This window comes from Episyrphus balteatus, chromosome 1 (assembly GCF_945859705.1).
Source record: "Episyrphus balteatus chromosome 1, idEpiBalt1.1, whole genome shotgun sequence".
Classification (NCBI taxonomy): domain Eukaryota; kingdom Metazoa; phylum Arthropoda; class Insecta; order Diptera; family Syrphidae; genus Episyrphus; species Episyrphus balteatus.
In genome coordinates, this window is record NC_079134.1 from 165,078,160 (window position 1) to 165,098,246 (window position 20,087).

The 20,087-nt window shown below is 32.0% G+C and overlaps 1 protein-coding gene across 3 annotated transcripts in view; it reads left to right on the forward strand.

The window, feature by feature from the left end:
- Nucleotides 1–2,338: 2,338 nt before the first annotated feature.
- Nucleotides 2,339–20,087, forward strand: part of LOC129921289 (uncharacterized) — a 29,651-nt gene continuing 11,902 nt past the window's right edge. The window contains exons 1-2 of one of the 3 annotated variants that reach the window (XM_056003043.1): nucleotides 2,339–2,504; nucleotides 11,117–11,292. In XM_056003043.1, coding sequence (XP_055859018.1) covers nucleotides 11,117–11,292 — 176 coding nt within the window. In that variant the 5' untranslated portion in view covers nucleotides 2,339–2,504. Of the gene's footprint in view, nucleotides 2,505–11,113; nucleotides 11,293–20,087 lie in introns of all 3 variants that reach the window. The other 2 variants (XM_056003042.1, XM_056003044.1) reach the window with 2 other exon arrangements.

Genomic DNA, 20,087 nt, shown 5'->3' on the forward strand with positions numbered 1-20,087 from the left:
CGAACAGTGAAATACGTGGATTAGATCTAAGTTTTTCGTACTTAGCCTAAAAGAAGGGTTGTTTTAAAATACTTTAACTTTGTTTTACTTAGTTTTTGGATTTTTAGAAGAAAGTAGGTTATATTTTTTGTTATTATTCTAGGAGGGAAACCTTATCGAAGAAAAGTTTCTTTTTATTTGTTTGTTTTATATCTATCTTAAGATAGAGTAAGTATATCTACTTTTTTTTTAAAGCTAGAATAATTGGTAAAAAAAACCCTATTTTGTCAATATCGACTTTGATTTGGAAATTTCCTCAACAAAAGCTCGTAAGAAGAAGGATTTTTGAAAAAAATAAAAAATTTTAGAAAAAAATGGGAACCAACAAAAACCTCATTTTAAAGTATACTAAAAACAATATTTTTGAGATTTTCCTACTTGCGATATTTGTATGGAATCATTAAAATTTTAAGTAGTGCGTTTTTAACTTAATTTAGACCTATGTTTACGCTTTCCAATTTGCCTACAAGAAACATGATGATTAAGAAGCTGCCAAAACAATAAAATCACTTTAAGAAACCTATAACAAAAGTGTGTAGTTCAGTCAAACGAAAAAAATCTGACAACAAATTGGGTTCTTCTTTTTCAAGTGATTTTTAAATTTAAAGGAAAACTGTTACTTCTAGTTCCGCTCTCCTCTACTCAAAAAATATTCATGTTTTCATAAGAAAGGACATTTTTTTCGAGTGCTCATATCGGTATTTATAAAATTCTTCTCCACCCATTAGGTTGCACACGTGGTGTTAAAAAATGCAAATAGAGGGCATTTGAACCTGCTATTAAAGATGAAATTCTGCGTCGATCAGATTTTCCATATTTAATGAATTATAGGGCTGTAACAATATTTTTTATTTTAGTCCGATAATGTCAATAAAAAAAAAATAAAAAAAAAACACGTATACACCACAGTGAACGTGGAAAACGTTAAAATAATGGGAATTACAACTTATTTGCGCAGGTACAACACACCCAAATTGAATTTAAATAATACTTTCACTCAGTAAATGAACATAACCTTCATCTTTTTCTTCGTCCGTGTTAATAAAAAAACAAAAAAAAAATATTTTCAAATAAGAATCAAATATTTTAAATTCAACTTATTAAAAAAAAAAACATATTACAAAAACAAAAAATTAACAAATACAAACTTAACACAAGACACAAAAAATATAAACACCATTTTTTATAATGATTTTGGTTATATAGTAACCAAAAAGTCCTCTTCAGGGAATTTTTTACAATCGAATACACAATCCTGTAAAATGACTTTGAATAAATACAGGGGTCGAATTACGGCATACGTTCGTTAACGAATGGTTGCTATGTGTCCCTATCGTTTTCTAATAATTAAATAGAGACATAAATAGTCAAAACGTTAACGTATGATCGTAATCGTGTGCCGTAATTCGACCCCAGGTGTAGGTAATATTTCCTTTTGCTTTTGTGTAAAAGTTATTCGTCAAAGAATTACAAAAAGTTGTGAATATCGCACAACCCAGTAAACCGGGTAAAAACGGGTGAAGCAGTGAAAAAATTAATGACATAAGTTAACTGCATTTAATTTTTGTTCTAAGTGAATAATATGAATATGAAACCAAATTAAATTCTTGGACTTAATAAATTCTGATTTAAATCGTGATAATAAGGCCGTTATAGTAAAGCCTTAAAAAAGATCAAAATACAAAACATAAACATGAAAACTGTCTAATCTGACAGTATGGTTTGAAAGTTTGATACCCCTTTGTAAAGATCAATGTTAACAAATTAAGAAAAAATATTTTCACCCTATCAAAATTTAACCGTTATAACGGTATTTCTATTTTATGAACTTTATCTACTTAGCTTTATTTATAAGCTTTATTCAAGTTTACCTATAAGCTTTTATTCTCATCATGTTGCTGCAACAATTTTCCCTAACCAACTTAACCTAAAAAAAACCGTCATAAGCAACATTCCCATTATAACGATGAAGATGCTGTTGGCTCCCCACGGCAACAGGCCACTTGAAACATACTTATAAAAAAAAAACAATCATTTCCTCCGTCCGCGTATTGTGTGCGCGGGGCTTATGACAGAGGGCGGGGGAGTGCCTCCAAAAAACCTCACGATATCTTCTTTTCGTTGTTGTTTTTTTTTTTTTTTTCTTTCTGTCGTGTTTCTCTACATTTTCCGATTGGGGGAAGGCACATATAGGCAGCAAAAATCAAAACAACAACAACAACAAAATATTATAGCCGATGGTTTTTTGATGGTGGTGAGATATCCAGCCAAGAGACAAACTCCAACATTCAGTTTAGTATAATTCAGTTGTATTTTGAACGCGATGAAAAGTGGTTGTGATTGCTCCTTATAGTAAACGGCATTATTATACGTATATCATACAAAAAAAAGAATTCATTTTGAATTTTTTAAAACAAGACTTTATTTTTTACATTTCCAAAATAGTTAAATCATAAAATAAAAACGTAAGTCTTAATCATAATTAAAAAAATTACTCCTATAAAACTTGTAAAAGGTGCTTTTTGATTTTGTGGCAAAAGTGACAGCTACCTACTTTATGATTGAGAATATTCTTTGATCGTTTATTCAAGTGCGAAAGAGTCAGAAGATACATTTTATTATTACCGATCGCGTGAATATGATTACGTGGTGTAATAAAGAAGGAAACAAAATATTAAAAAAAAAACACATCCAAAAGAAGAGTATTGTTCTCTTTTTTACCTGTTTACTTCTGATATTATCAAGAATTTTGTTCTTTTTTAAATTCTTGAATATATAAGAAGTCATTTTTTAAAATTCCAGACGTGTACATTTCTTGTTCGTTCAAAAAATTAGGATGTTTAGATTAAGCTCTTGACAGATAGCGAGTAATCGTTATAGGAGCAAAAGAATGTCGCTTCAAACGTCATCGAAGCGTTGATCTTATTATGGCTTGTGGTGAATTTGCTATAAAAAGTGGGTGGAATTTGGAGTAAAGTGACAATCGTGGCATGACAATTTATATATATATGTTATTTACTAATTATTGCAATAATAATGAAATAACAGAGAGAGAACAACAACACAAACTTATGTTATGTTGGTTTATTGACAGAAAACAAAAACTGTAAAATGCATTAGCATTAATGTGATTGTGACGCTAATTATTTAGATAGACGGATCGTTTCCTGCGCACAAGCAGATTTAACTCTTTTTGTCGTTTATTGTTGTTGTTGTTTCTACGATTCATGGAAGTAGGTATTATTTCTGTAGGTATGAAATGAATATAATGGAGGTCAAGAACCTTTTTGTAGCCGCAACAGCAGCAACATGATCGTGATGTTGGTTGAGAAAAAGATTCATGATGACGACGCCGCGACATGGTGCGGCGAAGTTTACCTGTTATTATGCCGTTATTGTAGGTATATGTGAATTCATTGACAAGAGCGAGTACCTTATACACAATTGAGTATAGTGCGTAAACTTGTAATTTTTTGTTGGTGTTGTTTAAGGCAACATTTCCAAAAAAATGTGGGTAAACTTCACTCTGCATTTCTTGTATCCGGGTAAAAGGTATGTTACGTTTTATTTTTCTTCTGAATTCGCTTCCAAGAAAAATGAAATTACCTTTCTCTCCGCGAATGGTTTTTTTTCAGGCCAAATCGATCGTTCTTTTTTTGGCCTTTAACACCTACGTGGACTTTCATTTAGTATCTAAAGATTGAAGGTTTACGTTTTATTTTTTAGAGTGCGTTGATGGGTAGACTAATTAAATTTCTCTTTTCTTTCGATTTTGGCAAATTTATCTATAATTGACTTTAGATGGAGATAATAACCTTAATTAGGCTATGAATTCAGATAAAAACTTTTATTAATTTTTTTTTTGTTCAGATTAAGAAATCACATAAACAAATAGGTTACGTTGCCACACTTTACTCATTGAAACGGTTTTTTGTATTCTTTAAACTTTAGACTAAAGTGTCCAATATTGATAAGCAATGCATTATCTATTTGATATATAGTTTATCACGAATGTCAAATTAAATCACTATCAATAAAAGATATCGCGATATTTGTATAGACATCCAGAGGTTAACGCAAACTTTTAGATTAGAATGATTCATTTCATTTAGATAAGTTTCCTATTTTGATACTGAGATTAATGGTAAAATGGTTCCAGATTGTAGAAAAATAGTTTTTTTTTCGGAAGTATTAAAATAAGTTAAGATGAGAAACGTATGTCCTTGTCATTTAGATGTACAAAACATATGTAACTGAATTGATTCTTAAATTATAAATATTTAATTTTGAATACTTTTATTTACTACTTATAATTGCTTAAAAACGTGTTTGTTTTTAGTAAAATTATTTTACTAAAATAACAGACAAAGGTATATTAATGTCATAAGCAATGCACAAATTTCTTTCTAATTTTGACAGATGGGCAGAACTGAAGAAAAATAAAAACACTCCATTTAAACGTAGTTTGTATTACCTACATATAAGCTAGTTAAAATATAGGTAAATGTCATTTTGACATTTTGCCAAAAAGTAAATTTTCAATTTTAAAGCCGGAAAAGAAATACATCTTCAAAAAATTTTTCAAGAAGTGTTGACTCTTTTTATTTGAAGTTTGTCGATGAATAATACAACCATTGAAAAAAAACATGTTTTTAGAGATTAATAATGCCATTTTTAAGGCAAATAAGGCAGAAAAATGTATTCATCTTACAGAAGTGCGTACTTTGTATTACAAAAGTAGGTACAACTTAAAACCAAGTACATACTTGTAAAGCAAGTCGTGAATCCATACAAATTTACAATTTTAGTTACTCCGTGAACTTTCGTGCAGAAACTAGTGGAGAGTTTTGCTTCACGATCGGTGAATTAGTTCACGTGCAAAAAGTGCGGGAATCTCTTTCTCACAGAAGAATTTATTAGATACTAGGTGTAACTATTTATTTTGTTTACATTTAAAGGCACTGTACGGAGATAAGAAAAACAAATTTACGATGGCGGATCAATGGCTATCAATTTTATTGAAAATTTTCAACGCAACGTGAAGTTAGTTTCTACCAGCACTTGAAGTTTATTTTAAATTTATATCACTGCGCATTTAACAGTTTTCACGTTGGACTCAAAAAGAGTCTGAATTCGCATTCGCTCTTAAAGCTGAACATCCGCAAATTTAAACGTTTCAAGTAAAAACTAGCTTACGTTGCTTTACATGTCTTTATGTATTCTATAGTTAAAAGAGAAGTTTAAAGTGATTAAAACTGGCGTAAAGAATTGTACTAAACGATTGATTTAAACAGAGTCGGTTTTGTTGTTTAGTCGACCCCCGAATCAAAATTGCCCCCATTACCTTTTATATAAGGTGCCTTATAGTCATTTTGAGAATTAAGTGGATCGATCTGTTTTGAATATGTTCTTTTTAAATATTTTTAGTTTTTATTATCTTGAAGGTGCTAACTTCAAGATATGAAATTTGAAATAGCATTTTTTTTAAATATATTTAGATTTCATTAAAATATAACTCCATTGTTGATTTGTGTTTGAACAAGCTTCTCAAGCCAGTTTATGCCCAATGCTTCAAGTTACGTTCGCCAAGTTGGTTGAGATCATCCTTTACACACAAAATTTACCACTTAGAACACAAAAATGTTTCAGTTTGCTTGAGCCAGCTTGAACGCTATTCATAACTATATGGGTCACTGTGGCGTATGTGTAACTTTTTTTTAATTTTTCTTTTCTTTTAGTGATATGACTTCAATGTTACCTGGCGATGAGCTAAAAGATTAAAACATCATTAAATCACAGTTGAGAACTTAATTTTCACAACTATTGGACTATTATCATTGCTCAATAATTGCTCTTTGATCAGAGTCATTTGTGACGAATGCTGATCAAAATTCAATCTAACGAGCAAAAGAAAATATATACGAAGAATGGAAAAAGGAATATGTCTTAGATTTTTACCTTCAACGTAAAAATTTTAAGTAAACTACAAATGATTTTATTTGTGCATCTACAAAACATACTTCACGTTCACCATCATAATGCAACGAACCTCGGTTTTATCATGGCCGTGTTAAACAAAAAAATCACTAAAGTTCATCTAATGTCTTCATTCTTCAACAAAATTAATGAAGCGTTAATTTCTAATCATAATACAAGAATTAGCAATATATTAACTTCATGAAGATTATTTCAAAGATTTTGTTTGCAAATTTTCTTATAATGCAACTTTGTGTGCGATGAGCCATCCATATACCATATCAAACCTTGGACAAAAAAAAATTTTGTTAGCGTGGCATCTATGAATAATTTTATATTTGTGTCATAGTCATAATATTGCTCGAACTCTGAACGATAACGTTGTGCGTTATTTGAACTATAGATTACAGTATAAATGTGTACAAGTGTGCACATTTTTTTTTTTTATTTTTTGTGTGATTAGGCTTTCTTGTCATTAATAAAATGTGAGGCAATATCAGTTATATATGCTTAACTCGTTCACCAACTGTTCAAATAAAGTTTTGTTTATACAAAATATATTCAAGAACATAAACTACAGTAGATATCGAAGTATATTTATTCCTAATAACCAGGGATAGGATGTTGTGGACCTAAAAACTTAAAAAAAGGCAAAATAAAACTCTAAAAAAGGCATAAAAAGGCATTTATTAAGAGAAAGCATGTAATATAAAAATTAATTGTAGTAATTTTGAACAATTATGAGTTTTTTTTAATTTTCAGGTAACAAGCGCCTGTGATTGTCCCTTATTGGAGATTTTTGCCGTGCTTTTCAACTCGTGTGAACGTAAGCTGCAAATCGTGCGACATATCGCGCGGCTAAAATCGACTCGTGAAAAGTCGTCATAAGTGCTTTAAAGGAGATAAAGATTAAATTAATTAATTAATTAAAGCACTCGACATCACCCACTTCAACACTTGCCGGGAGCTATTGATTTGTGTTCCCATTTATTACTCAATTTACTTGTTCAACTCTCTCGAGTCCCTTATTGCCCAAAAAAACTGATTTGTACTTCTCAACAACATCTTTTTCGACTGCCCTTTTCGCGGTTTCCAAATCTCTCTTGATTTTCAAAATCTGGAGAACTTCTCCAATCGAATATTGTAAATTGAGTAAGTTAGCTTTTGAACCCTGATACGTGTCGGTTGCCGGCCGCGCAATAGAATATAGAACATAGAAGGCATTAAATGGTAGCAATAGCAGACAAACAAGTTGCATAGGTAGATCCTTAATATAGATATATTGAGTAAGTTATCTTTTTGTTTGTATTTGAGTGTTTTGTGTGTAGGCATTACTTTAAAGAAGCTAAAAAAATTAAAAAAAAAACATAGAAAAAGGCAAAAAAAAGGCAATAACAAGAGAAAAGGCAAAAAAAGGCAAAAACGTAAGAAAAGGCAAAAAAAAGGCAAAATAAAATACATATATTTGGCACGAGGGGGACGTGAAACGTGTTTGTTTTTAATCTATAGTGTCGTACGATTGAGCAAGAAAAAAAGGCAAATTCCACAACATCCTATCCCTGCTAATAACATTTTTAAATATAATAACATTTCTATGACTTTGGTTACTATGGACGTGGCTACAATCCATATGGTTTTAAGTTTTGACCATTAAATTTATTTGAAGGAAAATGTTTGCTACCAAAATGTTTTTTTATTTAACTCGAGATCGGTTTATATACCTTAGCTCAGTTTTCAATTCATACTGGAGCAGGGAGTAATTTTAACCAATTTTCAAAAATCAACATCTAGCGGATCATAAACCTGCTCTTTCATTGAGTTGTTGTTGACATATTACAAGCCTTATTTATTTAAAGTATGGATTTAGTATCTTGAACAAGGCAAAAAAACAAAAAGAACAACTCAAACTTACAAAAATTTCACTTTAAATAAATTTAGTTTTAAGTACAAATTAGAAATTCCATTTGGCAATAAAAATAGCGAAATCAATGATTTAAACATGAAAGTGGGCGATTGATAAGAGAGGTTTCATTCGGAATTTATTACAGAAAAAGAAATGAGATCAATTTCGTTTGTCTATTGTGATCGTATTTATGCATCTTTTAACTTAACTTTCAATTCCTTATTGTCTACGGTTATTAAAGTGTCTTTAAAATGAAACCCTCATTGCATTTCTGATTTAATTCAAATGATTTTTCTTTTGCAAGTGATTTCTTTGCAAAACGTGTTTCACATGCATAACATATTGTACACATTACCATCATCATCATGGTGAACTGGCCTATAGATATGTTTCAAATGAAATTACTTTCCCCTCAAGAGACTGCAACTCAGAGAGACTAAAACAAGACACAAAAACTCAGGGTATATGCGTTTTATTGGTATGATGGTGCAAGGGTGCCAGTAACCCAGCTTGAGTAAACTTCTTTTTTTTTTACTTACACATGATTTCTGGACAAACTAAAGAAATCACTTAAAGATGCACGTAGAGTTTGTAACTTGTTGATTAAGTTTCGTTTATTTTTTTAATTATTTGCCTTCTTGCATCTATTTTATCAACTTGACCAATAAAGTGGTTTCTGGTGTCATAATGACCTGACGTTTAAGATTAATTTATGAAAGTTTTATTTTGGATATGAGATATAAGCATGTCAGGTGACAGTATATATTTGATAAAACAAGTCGAAAAAGTTGAAGTAGGTATAGTTATTATTTGTATTTCGCATAGAAATAATTTCTTTCAACGGATGTAACGGAATCTTTGGGTTGGCCTCTATACTTTTACATCCATTTCTGTTCTTGTGTTCAATATGTCTACACATGTGCTAAGTCCAAATTTTTTGTAGGCCCACATTCCTTAAATTTTTTAGGTATTAATTTTTTCATTTTGTAGACTTTTGTTTGGCATAAGAAAGATATAAGATAAAATTAGTCATGTGAAAATTTTTTCTTTAAAATGGGTTTGCCACATAGAAGTTTCAATACAAATAGTGGCAACCCTATTTTTTTTTTCATTTTCAGTATTAACTTATTTTTTATTTAACACGAATTTGAATTTGAAAATTTCGAAAAAAAATAAAATTAAATAATTTTTTTCAAAAAAACGGGATTTTTTTAAATCGAGGTTTGAAAAACTTCTACCTTGAACTTCCACATTTATGATTTTAAGAATTTAGGTATGTAAAAATTGCAGTTACAGTCCAAACGACTTTTCGAAACCGTTGTATGAAATATATCTTCAATAGAAGTAATTGACTCCGAAGAGAATAATTTTTGCGTTTTTACATCATACGAAAAGCTGAAAATAAACTGTCACAACTATAACGTTGCTTATTTTATGTTTATAAAAAAAGCCTGATTTATGTATACTATTGAAACCTTTTTTAGTTTTAGTTTTAGTATCACATCCCGAAAGCAAATAAATAAGAAATGGAAACTACATATACATATCAAGTGTAGTTAAATTAATTACATACACATGTTTATTAACACGATGCGTTTTGTAGATAACTCAAGTCTTATTTTGTTTCTATTAAAGAATAATGTGATTAAAATACATATGTATTTGTATAAATGTCACACCCGATTTTTAATGAATAATGTAATTATTATTATTTATGATCTGCTTAAAACAAGTTTTGTAGACACAGAAAGACAATAATTTACATTTTTGTTTTTTTATTAAATTTCTTAAAATTATACATAGGTAATACCTACCTACATACAACAATAATATTACATATTAATTCCAACAAGATTAATAACACTGGTCAACAAAATTAAACATTTTTTTTGTTACAGAAACCAAGGTATACTATTCTATAGGATTTTGGTGTGCTGAGCTCGAATCCAAAGTCAAAAAAATTCTATCACATCACGTTTTTGAGATAATCCCGTTAGAAAATCGAAAATACCGCTTTTTACCAGTTTTCGAGGTTATTTCTTAGCGTTTGGTTATTTGCTATAAATAAATTTGTAACGGTTTCTAAAAAAAAAAACAAAATCTTGTCTTTCTAAATCCGTTTAAATATCTTAAATATCTCTTTTCTTCTTTGAGAAATCTTAAGTTGAAATCAACGTGTATGGTATATCTCATGTTTATTTCCTTTTAATAGGAAATCTCGAAAAGTTCTTTGCAAATCTTTTTCAAATTTTGACACAACGTTTCATTTACATTCCTGTAAGTTCTTATGTTGTTTTAAACAAGAAAAAAGTTATATTTTTCTCACTAGTAATTATTAAGTATAACTATCTGACACGGTCACGCTTTGATGTATCTCACCGCGATTCACCACCTTCGCAAATATAAAAAACTTGCGAGATTCTAAATGGAACATTGTGTCAAAATTTGAAAGCGATTGGCAAAGAACTTTTCGAGATTTGCAATTAAAAGCAAATAAACATGAGATATACCAATCACGTTGATTTCAACTTAAGATTTCTCGAAGAAGAAAAGAGATATTTAAGAGATTTAAACGGTAAAGATAAGATTTTGTTCTTTTAGAAACCGTTACAAATTCATTTAAAATGAATAAGCAAAAGCTAATAAATAATAATCTCGAAAACTGGTAAAAAGCGGCATTTTCGACTTTCTAACTGGATTATCTCAAAAACGTGATGTGATAGAATTGTTCTGACTTCGGATTCGAGCTCAGCACCCAAAAAACCTATAGAAAAGTATATCTTGGTGTCTGTAACAAAAACCTTGTTAACCAGTGTAATTTTTAGAAAAAGGTATCATTCTGTATCACTTGTGTGACTAGAGGCGAATGATCATATCAAAACTAAAAGTTTAGATTATAGTTAAGCTATAAGACACTATCATTAACTCTGAATGTTTCTATAACAAAAAAATGTGTGTGGTTTGAAAAACTAACTAGCACCTCTATTCTTAAAATTAGTTTGAATTATGTAAGGAAAATCCGGCTTAAAAGGACCATACTTTGTTTTTTAAACCACAGAGATAAGTACTTACTTGAATTCATGCTTTATATTTTGTATTTTACTTTTAAACCACTTATTCTTACATACCTCAATACTTTTCCATTTGACCAATTTATATTATTAATTAAATTATCTCTAATTAATATCTTTCCAGAAGATGTTCAAAACAGTACTTATTGTAACGTGCCTTTTCGTGGCTGGTGCTCTCTGCAGTGACCTTAAAATCGATGTCATCAGTGTGCCTGAATTGTGTGAACAAAAAACAAAAAATGGTGATATGTTGACAATGCACTATACTGGTACACTAACAGATGGCAAAAAATTCGATTCAAGGTAAGTTTTTTAATAAAAAAAAGAAATTAAAAAATATTTACAACCGTTTTTATTCAACCAAAACCCAAAAGCCCCAAAATAACATACGACCAGGTTTGTAAAGTATATGTAAATGTAAATTACGCGTTTTTTTCTCACTCTCTCTGTTTTATCCTTACTGTGCCAATAATATATTGTACCTTTTGTATACTGCAGAATGCAGATTTAACATCGTAAATTAGTCTCATATCGATGAAAGATCTTTTAACCAGAAAATCATCACACACATTTGGTAAAGCATCATTTCTCTTTCCCTCCGCAACAACAAAACAAAACCAACCCCTTTTGGTTGGAAAAGTTACAATGAATGCTGTAAAAGGCTTTTGTTGAAATTCCAACAGTAGGGTACTTTCCGTCAATTGATAAAAGGGTGACCCAGAAAAACACTATCTATGATGCAATGTTCCTGATGGTTGCATATGGGTTCATCTTTTATTCCCTGTTGACCTATAAAATTCCAATGTTTATTGTATAATATCTAAAACAAAAAGAAACGTCATTAATAATAATCTTCTATGCTATTTTAGCGCCATCTATAAAACTAAATATGGTTACAAAAAGACTGCCTATAACTCATAGTTAAGTTAACGTTTAAAAAAAAGGGTATAACCATGAATGGCAGAGAAATTTGTATTAATATTTGTCAGCTATTTGGATGCAACCAAAAAAACACCCTGTTTTCATGCAATGCATCTCTTTCGATTTAAATTAAACGTACAAAAAACCGGGGGAATTGTTCAATTTAAACATTCGTCGAGTGGCAGTATACCAGAGGCTGCAAGGCAAGCTGATTTATTTTTCCCACGTGAATCCACGTAATTAAATTCAAACAAATTCGTGGATAAATTATCCCCAAACAATGACCTCCCACAACTCACACTCATGTTCCTATATTTCGACAAATATTCATGTTTTATAATTAACTTAGTAAATCTTAGTGAAAGACGAGTATAATGTGTGTCCTTAAAATTTCAAAAGACACATCAGAACCACCTATGAAGTCGGTCGTTTCATGCAGTTTGCTTATTTACATAGAATTTCGGTCGGATTAAGTTTCACATTTTGTGGCGGAAAAGGTTCTTAAGTCTAACGATGACATTTTGAAATTTTCTTCTATCCGTGTGTGGTTTCAATCTTGTTCTGATTTATTATTATTAGGAAAGCGGATTTTAATTTTTCATATCACAAGAACTAATTTTTTTTCTTTTAATAAACACCCATCAAAAGAGTGATAAGGTTGGTTAGAGTGATAAGCAGTTTCCATAAGAAAAAAAATTTACAAACATCCACGTTCTATAATCCAATTTGCTAGAGATAACATTTTTAGAATGACGTATAATTTTTCGGGTGGACAAATTTTTGGGTCTCGGAAGTACGTTCAATTGACATAAAATATGTGTACTTTCGTATATTATATTTTTGGAAAGAAAACTTTAACAGACAAATTAAATCATCTTTCACCTGAACGGTTTGTAATGACATGTTGTATGTAGAATATAATATAGAGAGAAAAACCCTAAAGGCCAAACTCGGGCACTCAATTTTATTTGAAGAGGTTCCTCTCTTATAGTTTGTGTGTTGTATGCAGAAATGATAGATAATTTTGGAGGAGAACTTTTGTCGGAAATTGTTTTATAATGTGATTTAAATATTTTTGGGATAACTTTTAGTTTAAGAGCTTTGACTTTCAAATATAATATATAAAACGGGCATCGTCGTCGCACCACGCGAGTTGAGGGACATTTTCATAAAGAAGTATGATGATATGAAATAAGTTGTAGTTCATACGAATATTACCTTCAGAAGCATACAACAGGAGCGTATTTATTAGAAATACAAACATATGGACAAAAATCACCGAACTGGAAAATTTGTCTAACAGATTTTTTTTTTTCAGTTCAAATGTTTAAAGTTTTGTTCTTATTTATTAATTATTATTAACGATTGGGCGCCACGAATTATTTATGTAAATATACTTCATTGAAGAAATATAAATTTTTATTTATAGTCAAAAAATCATTTTGGGAACGCTTTCATTAGCTTTAACTGCTTTTTTAAGAACTTTTAGAATTTTTTTTTTAAAGACATTTTGTATCCGTTCTTGAACCCATTCCAAAATCGATTGCCTTATCAAGCTAGGATGTTGCCTCGGGATAACATTGCCCCCCATATGCAGGCACTGTGCATTAATTTAAGAGTTTAAAAAAATATTTAAAGTATTTAAAGAAAACTACATATTTATTTTTGAAAAGTGACATCTTCCCATTTTGGTTTTTGGACCCTTCAAAATAGTGACAAAAGACCATCTGACCTTACGAGCACGTCACTTGAAATAAGTTTTTTTTTTTTTTTTTGACGGGAGGAAATCTTCAAAAGACACTTGGCAGTATTCGACACCAAGTAGAGTGGGACTCTTAACCACTAAAACCACCTCTTTATCAGGACCAATCTTGAGAGATCGACATCAGATTTTTCTTTCTTAACTTTGTAAAATCACTTTGGGGAAAGTTTAAACTTTTAATACTTTCCCATGTTTTTTTAGACCATAAGCTCATGAGGCTTGGTTCTTCTTAATCTCCGAACATGGTTTCTGGTATTCAAGACGGACACCATTTCAGAATTGGTATGACTTTGCAGTCTCTGATTATGCGATACAGCGTATTTTTGAAGTTATACTTCTTATGGGAGGGTGAGTATGAAAATTTACTTTTTGACAAGAATGTCAAAGGGATTATGACGCGATCACCCTGGGTAGCAGGGCTGTCATTTCACCTTTAGAGTAGGCAGTACTTTAGTATTTAAAAATGCAGTACGCCGCAGTACGGCAAACATAAAACACACAACTCGTTGCAAGTTACATGTTTCATGTGGCAAGTTGCATGTGGCAAGTTGTATGTGGCAAGTTGCATGTGGCAAGTTGTATGTGGCAAGTTGCATGTGGCAAGTTGCATGTGGCAAGTTGTATGTGGCAAGTTGTATGTGGCAAGTTTTTTGTGGCAAGTTTTTTGTGGCAAGTTGCATGTGGCAAGCTGCATGTGGCAAGTTGCGTGTATCAAGTTGTATGTGAAAGTGAGCGCCCCCAACTTCCAACGCCTATATCTCGGAATTTTGAAGAACATGAAAAAAAATTTTTTGGTAGCGGGGACTCTAACCTACATTTGGGTACAACTCTCATCCCTGTAGGTCCACGCGTTCTCAAACCGGGAGAACTTAAAAGTAAAAAAAAAGTAGGCACGATTCTGAAAAAATAGGCATGATGTGGCGGTTTAACATGGAAGGCGATTTTTTAAAAATCTGACAATGTGCAAAGCGTAGGCCCATGACACAAGCTATCATTTGGCATCATTCCCAAAAATTGCTCTCAAGCGGTTTAGCTTCTAGGAGCGTTCAAAGATTCGGGGATTTTTCGAAAAAAAATTTTACCCCAACTTTCAAAGGCGATTTTCTCAGAATTTTGAAAAAAATCGAAAAACCGGATTATACCACTATCGGGTACCTGAGAATATAAGCTTTCATATTGCACCACTCCCCTGTCTCTAGATCAAAGCGTTCGAACGCCTATATCGCGGAATTTTGAAGAAAATGAAAACAATTTTTTTGGTGCCAAAATGTAGCGGACACTCTAACCTACATTTGGGTATAGCTCCCATCCCTGTAGGTCCACGCGTTCTCAAACCGGGAGAACTTAAAAGTAAAAAAAAAAAAATAGGCACGATTCTGGAAAAAAAGGCATGATGTGGCGGTTTAACATGGTAGGCGATTTTTTAAAAATCTGACAATGTGCAAAGCGTAGGCCCATGACACAAGCTATCATTTGGCATCATTCCCAATAATTGCTCTCAAGCGGTTTAGCTTCTAGGAGCGTTCAAAGATTCGGGGATTTTTCGAAAAAAAATTTTACCCCAACTTTCAAAGGCGATTTTCTCGGAATTTTGAAAAAAATCGAAAAACCGGATTGTACCGGAATTTTTTTTTATGATAAAAAAAGAAATATTTTAGTAAAAAAATAGAAATATATTTATTCCATTAATAACTAGAACCAAACATCTTAAGCTATGGTGTTTTATAAAAGTTTAAAATATCTTCATATTTCATTATACTTTCCAAATAAAAATCAATGTATCCCCTCACCCATCACAGCTCAGCTCACTTTACCTTAGCTCACCCAACAGCTCAGCTCAACCATCAGCTCAGCTCACTTTCAGCTCAGCTCAAATGAGCTGAGCTATGGTACATAGCTCAAATGTGAGCTAGCTCAAAATTTGAGCTGAGCTCAGCTAACTTTTGAGCTTTGTAGCAACCCTGCAAGTTCCATATTGCTACTACTTGTGCTGAAGCACACACAATTCTCATAAAATTACCATATCGCACATTTTATGCGCAATTCATTTACTTTCGTTAACCATATACCGTACGTTCTGAACCGCACAACATGAGTAAATTTCACAGAATAAATGGAAAACTACATGGACGCAAGGAGGATGAAAGAATTAATTTATTGTTCACTTGATAAAAATGTAAAAAAACTAAGTGTGGATTAATTACTTAATAATAGAAATTAAAAATATCAAATGAAATTCATTTACATATACTGAATGAGAAGTATAACTTCAGTCGCGTGTACATGTGTACACACACTCTTTTTTTTTAACAACTTCTGTAACCGTTTCTATTTGTAAGTCACGATGTAGATCGCTATTTCTTATGTACCAAGGTGCATTAACTATTCCACGAAGGACTTTGTTTTGGAATTTTTGGATGATTTCGGTATTTGTTTTCTTTGTACAGCCCCATAATTGGATACCATAGGTCCAAACAGGCCTTAGTACTTGATTATACAGCATTATTTTGTTTTGGGTTGATAAATCAGAGTTGTTACCAGTAACTGCTGCCTTAGAGACACATTTGTCGGGTACCAAAATTGCGGTATCATCTGCAAAATGATGATATCTTGAAATAAGTGTCATAGTGTTCTATCATAGTATCTATGCCTGAAAAAAAATTGAAAGAAAACATAAAAACTTTGAAGTTCAAAAATATCGTTTCCGGGAACGCTTTGTACATTGGCGAATTGTATTTGTCTGCCTAATTTGGTTTTTTATTTTGCATTCTGATTATTACTATTGTTAAGGAAAACCGTTCCTGAAATCTAAAAAGATTTCCTTAAAATTTTAAGTTTTTAAAACTATTTCATAATCTATATTGCGACAAAATCTCTTCAAAATTTGTTAGTGTAAATATTTCGTTTTGATCAACGGAACTTATCTTTTTTTTTATAATGGACGCGCACTCAAGGGGTTTTAGCTACCCTTATAATGTTATAACATAGTGCGAGCAGGAGGAAAATTTAGGAAGGATTAAGGAGGAGAAACCGATGAACATTGTTTTTGACTGCATTTTGATTATACCTAATGGATTGGAAATATCGAGTTTGGTAATACTCCGCATACATATCTTTTTAAAACTAGTTTTTATTTTGATTTTTTCAAAAACGTTGATGAAATAACATTTTTTCACCTTTGCTAATTTTTTAAGACCATTTGAAAAATAATAACCTTAAAAAAGTAAGCCCCGAAAAAAATGTGGGAAATTTCTATTTTGGATATATTTACCATAATATTACTTAATAATTTCAATCCATTGGTTTTGCTTATGTACTGAATACCATTTACAAATTATTTCAAGAATGCCAACAAGTCGAATTAAGTGATATTTATACTTAAAAGTCCAAATGAGACAATTGAAAGAAGTTTTATTTAAATTCGCTTGTTCTTCCAATTCTTTTTCGTCCCACACGTGACTGTTGAAAATACACTTGTCTGTTTCAAAAATAATAATTTTGATATATTTTTTTTTTCGGTGCACAGGAAACTTAATAAAAAAAATGTTGATGTTAGTTTTATGAAAATCTACGATTTGGTACAATTATGAGTAGATTTTGGAATGGAAACAAAAAGCGAAAAAAAACTGCTGTTACGAGTTTTATTGGCTCGAACGTAACACGATTGTAAAAGTATTGGCAGTGAAATGGCATTTGAATTCAAAAATAACGCTTCGGTGATATTCAGTTTCCACAACGACACTGTTTTCATCTTGAATTTTAGAATTAAAAAAATTACTTTCCAAGACAAAAACACTTATTTTTCGTAACTGATGCAGCCCTGTTTCACATTATAATATGACAGTTTAAGTGGCCCTTTTCGAATATAAACTTCCCTTCTGTCAAACAGAAGTTGAACTCACAAATCTCTTGTACTCCATCATCACTATCGTTCTCTTCTAATTGAGTAAAAATCAAAAGTGAACTGACTGAAAGACAAATACTATATTGGTGATGGTTGACCCCATGCTTTGGGCGACGACCAACGGACGGATATTCCGGTTCATAGAAAAAAAAAATAGAGATTCCTCCATGCAATTTGAATTCACGACAATCTGTCTTCTATTTAATTCTTCACTCAAAAAATACATATTTTTCCTGTCTACACGACCGAGAACTTGTTGATGTTTAAAACACCAACAATTTAAATACTGATTTTACCCTCCCCTCACCCATCCACTCGATAAAGCGTTAGCACCTTTGAGCCCCATTGTGGATGCATCAAAGCTGAAGGTTATATTTTTTTCTACCATCAAACGAGTGCTCTCTTGTGGCTGCACCCAAAAGGTTAAAGTGCGGTGGTATGTTTATGGCAATATGTAGATAGAAACCCAGCTAGCAAACGTGCCAGAGGGTACTATTTTCCGGAAATTAACAGAAAAGAGCATCTTTTTCGCATCGTTGACAAGGGATAATCTTTTTTCTTTTAGAGACACGGGGATGTTGTTTATAAAATGTTTCATTGCAACTCTGCTGTGTAGCAGGTGCACAACAAGCAATTAAAGCATCTCTCTCTATTCCTTCCTTTGAGGCAAAAGATGATGATGATAAAATTTTTAAATGCTTTAAGCAAATAGCTCTTATATAACGCGGATAAGGATGTTATTTTTCTTTCATTGGCCAAAAATGTCCAAACCAGATAAATTTGCTTCTCTCGGGTAAAATTACTAATCAAACATACCTAACCTAACATAAATTTAAAAAACGTTTACCCAATTAGTCAGGAGCTTTATAGATGGGAGAACCTTTTCTTCCCAATGACAGCAATAAAACCATCATAACCTTAAGTGAACCATCCGTTTGAAAATTAATTTCAATCGACAAAAGAAGATGACACTGACAGTTGTTTTTTCTTTATCTCCACCACCCCACCTGTCAAAGTAAGAGTTTTGGAGACTTTTTTGTATGAAATGAACCAGGCCCCCGGTTTTTCATCGTTTTCTTTTCTTTTCTTCCGAAGACAATTGCATACGTGTCTGATTAATTATAAAGTGGATTATGTTATGCAACCATGTTTGCCATTCATTTTCGTCCAGCCAGCCAGCCAACATTATATAGTTGTTCCCAGCGAGGTCACATTAGACCAGAAGAAGAAGTAAAATGGGCAAAAAAAAAGCATACTATCGTAACGTAACCATCTTCCACCACAACTGGCCGCCATCTCAAACAGAGAAAGTGAATTGCATACAAGTTTGGGTTGTTTGCCAACCTCGAGCACGTAGCAAGAGGCGGCATTCAAATGAATAAAATATCGGATACTTGGGGTGACTACCTACTACCCGTGTATACAATCTATGTACTCTGCTGCTATTTTATTTTGAATGAAAAACTCGCCTCAATTTACTTCCCGTTGTATCATCTTCTTTGCATTTGTTTTTAGCGATTCTTTGGTGATGGTGGTGGCGGTAGTGACGGTAAAGAGAAGGAGGGTTCGGTTTGGAAGATGACAATTTGTTTGTCTCTGGCTTAACCACTGTTTGAATTATTTATCCCCTGAGAGGAGTCGAAGACAGCAAAGTAGGAGGGGTGGTAAAACGAATTATAAAATATTTAAACAATTGTCCAGTTGAATTCGTGTCACGTTTTCACGGCTTTTGTCACTTTTAAGCAACCTGTTTCACACAAAACGAATCGCCTAAACGAATTCACGTGTCCTAAAGGTAAATTAATTTGAAAATATGCCCCAAAAGGGAGCAATTACTTAATCAGAAGTTATGAATAGTAGGTGAGTCTACTCATCTACTTTCATTTCGTCTCATTTGGTATCATCACATTCATTTTTTTTGGACGACATCATTTTGACATGAAATAGAGGTGTCTTTGTGTTGCATCTCATCAACGTTGGGTGGCGTCATTGTCGACGCTACGTCGTCGTTAGCTGTCAGTGAGATGGTTTAAATTTATGACTACCCAAGAGTCTGCAGATTAATTTAGAGGAACTTTTCCTCCATTGTTGGGTCATAATTTTTTTTCGCATTACAATGTAGTGGAACCTTGCTTGTTATATATGTGTTACGAGACGGCCATAATTTTTGTTGGCTTGCATTGTGTAAGCAGCATAAGAAAGTCAAGTGTAGACAACACCTACAAAACAGGAGCAGGTTTTTTTTATACCTACCTATACCAGTCCAAATCTATCTTGCACTTGTTTTATACCCCGCTGCGAGTATGAACAAGAGTGAAACAGTGAAAGTTACCCTGTTACCATTTTTGGCTGGAAGACACTCTCAACTTGATGGCATGATTCATACAAAATTCCACCTTGAACAACGATGATCGATCATAAATCGATCGGCATAGAGAATTTATAAAGAAAGTTTTGAAGTTTTATGGCTGTAAACACAATATTTTGTTTGACACATAAGCATAAAGGCGG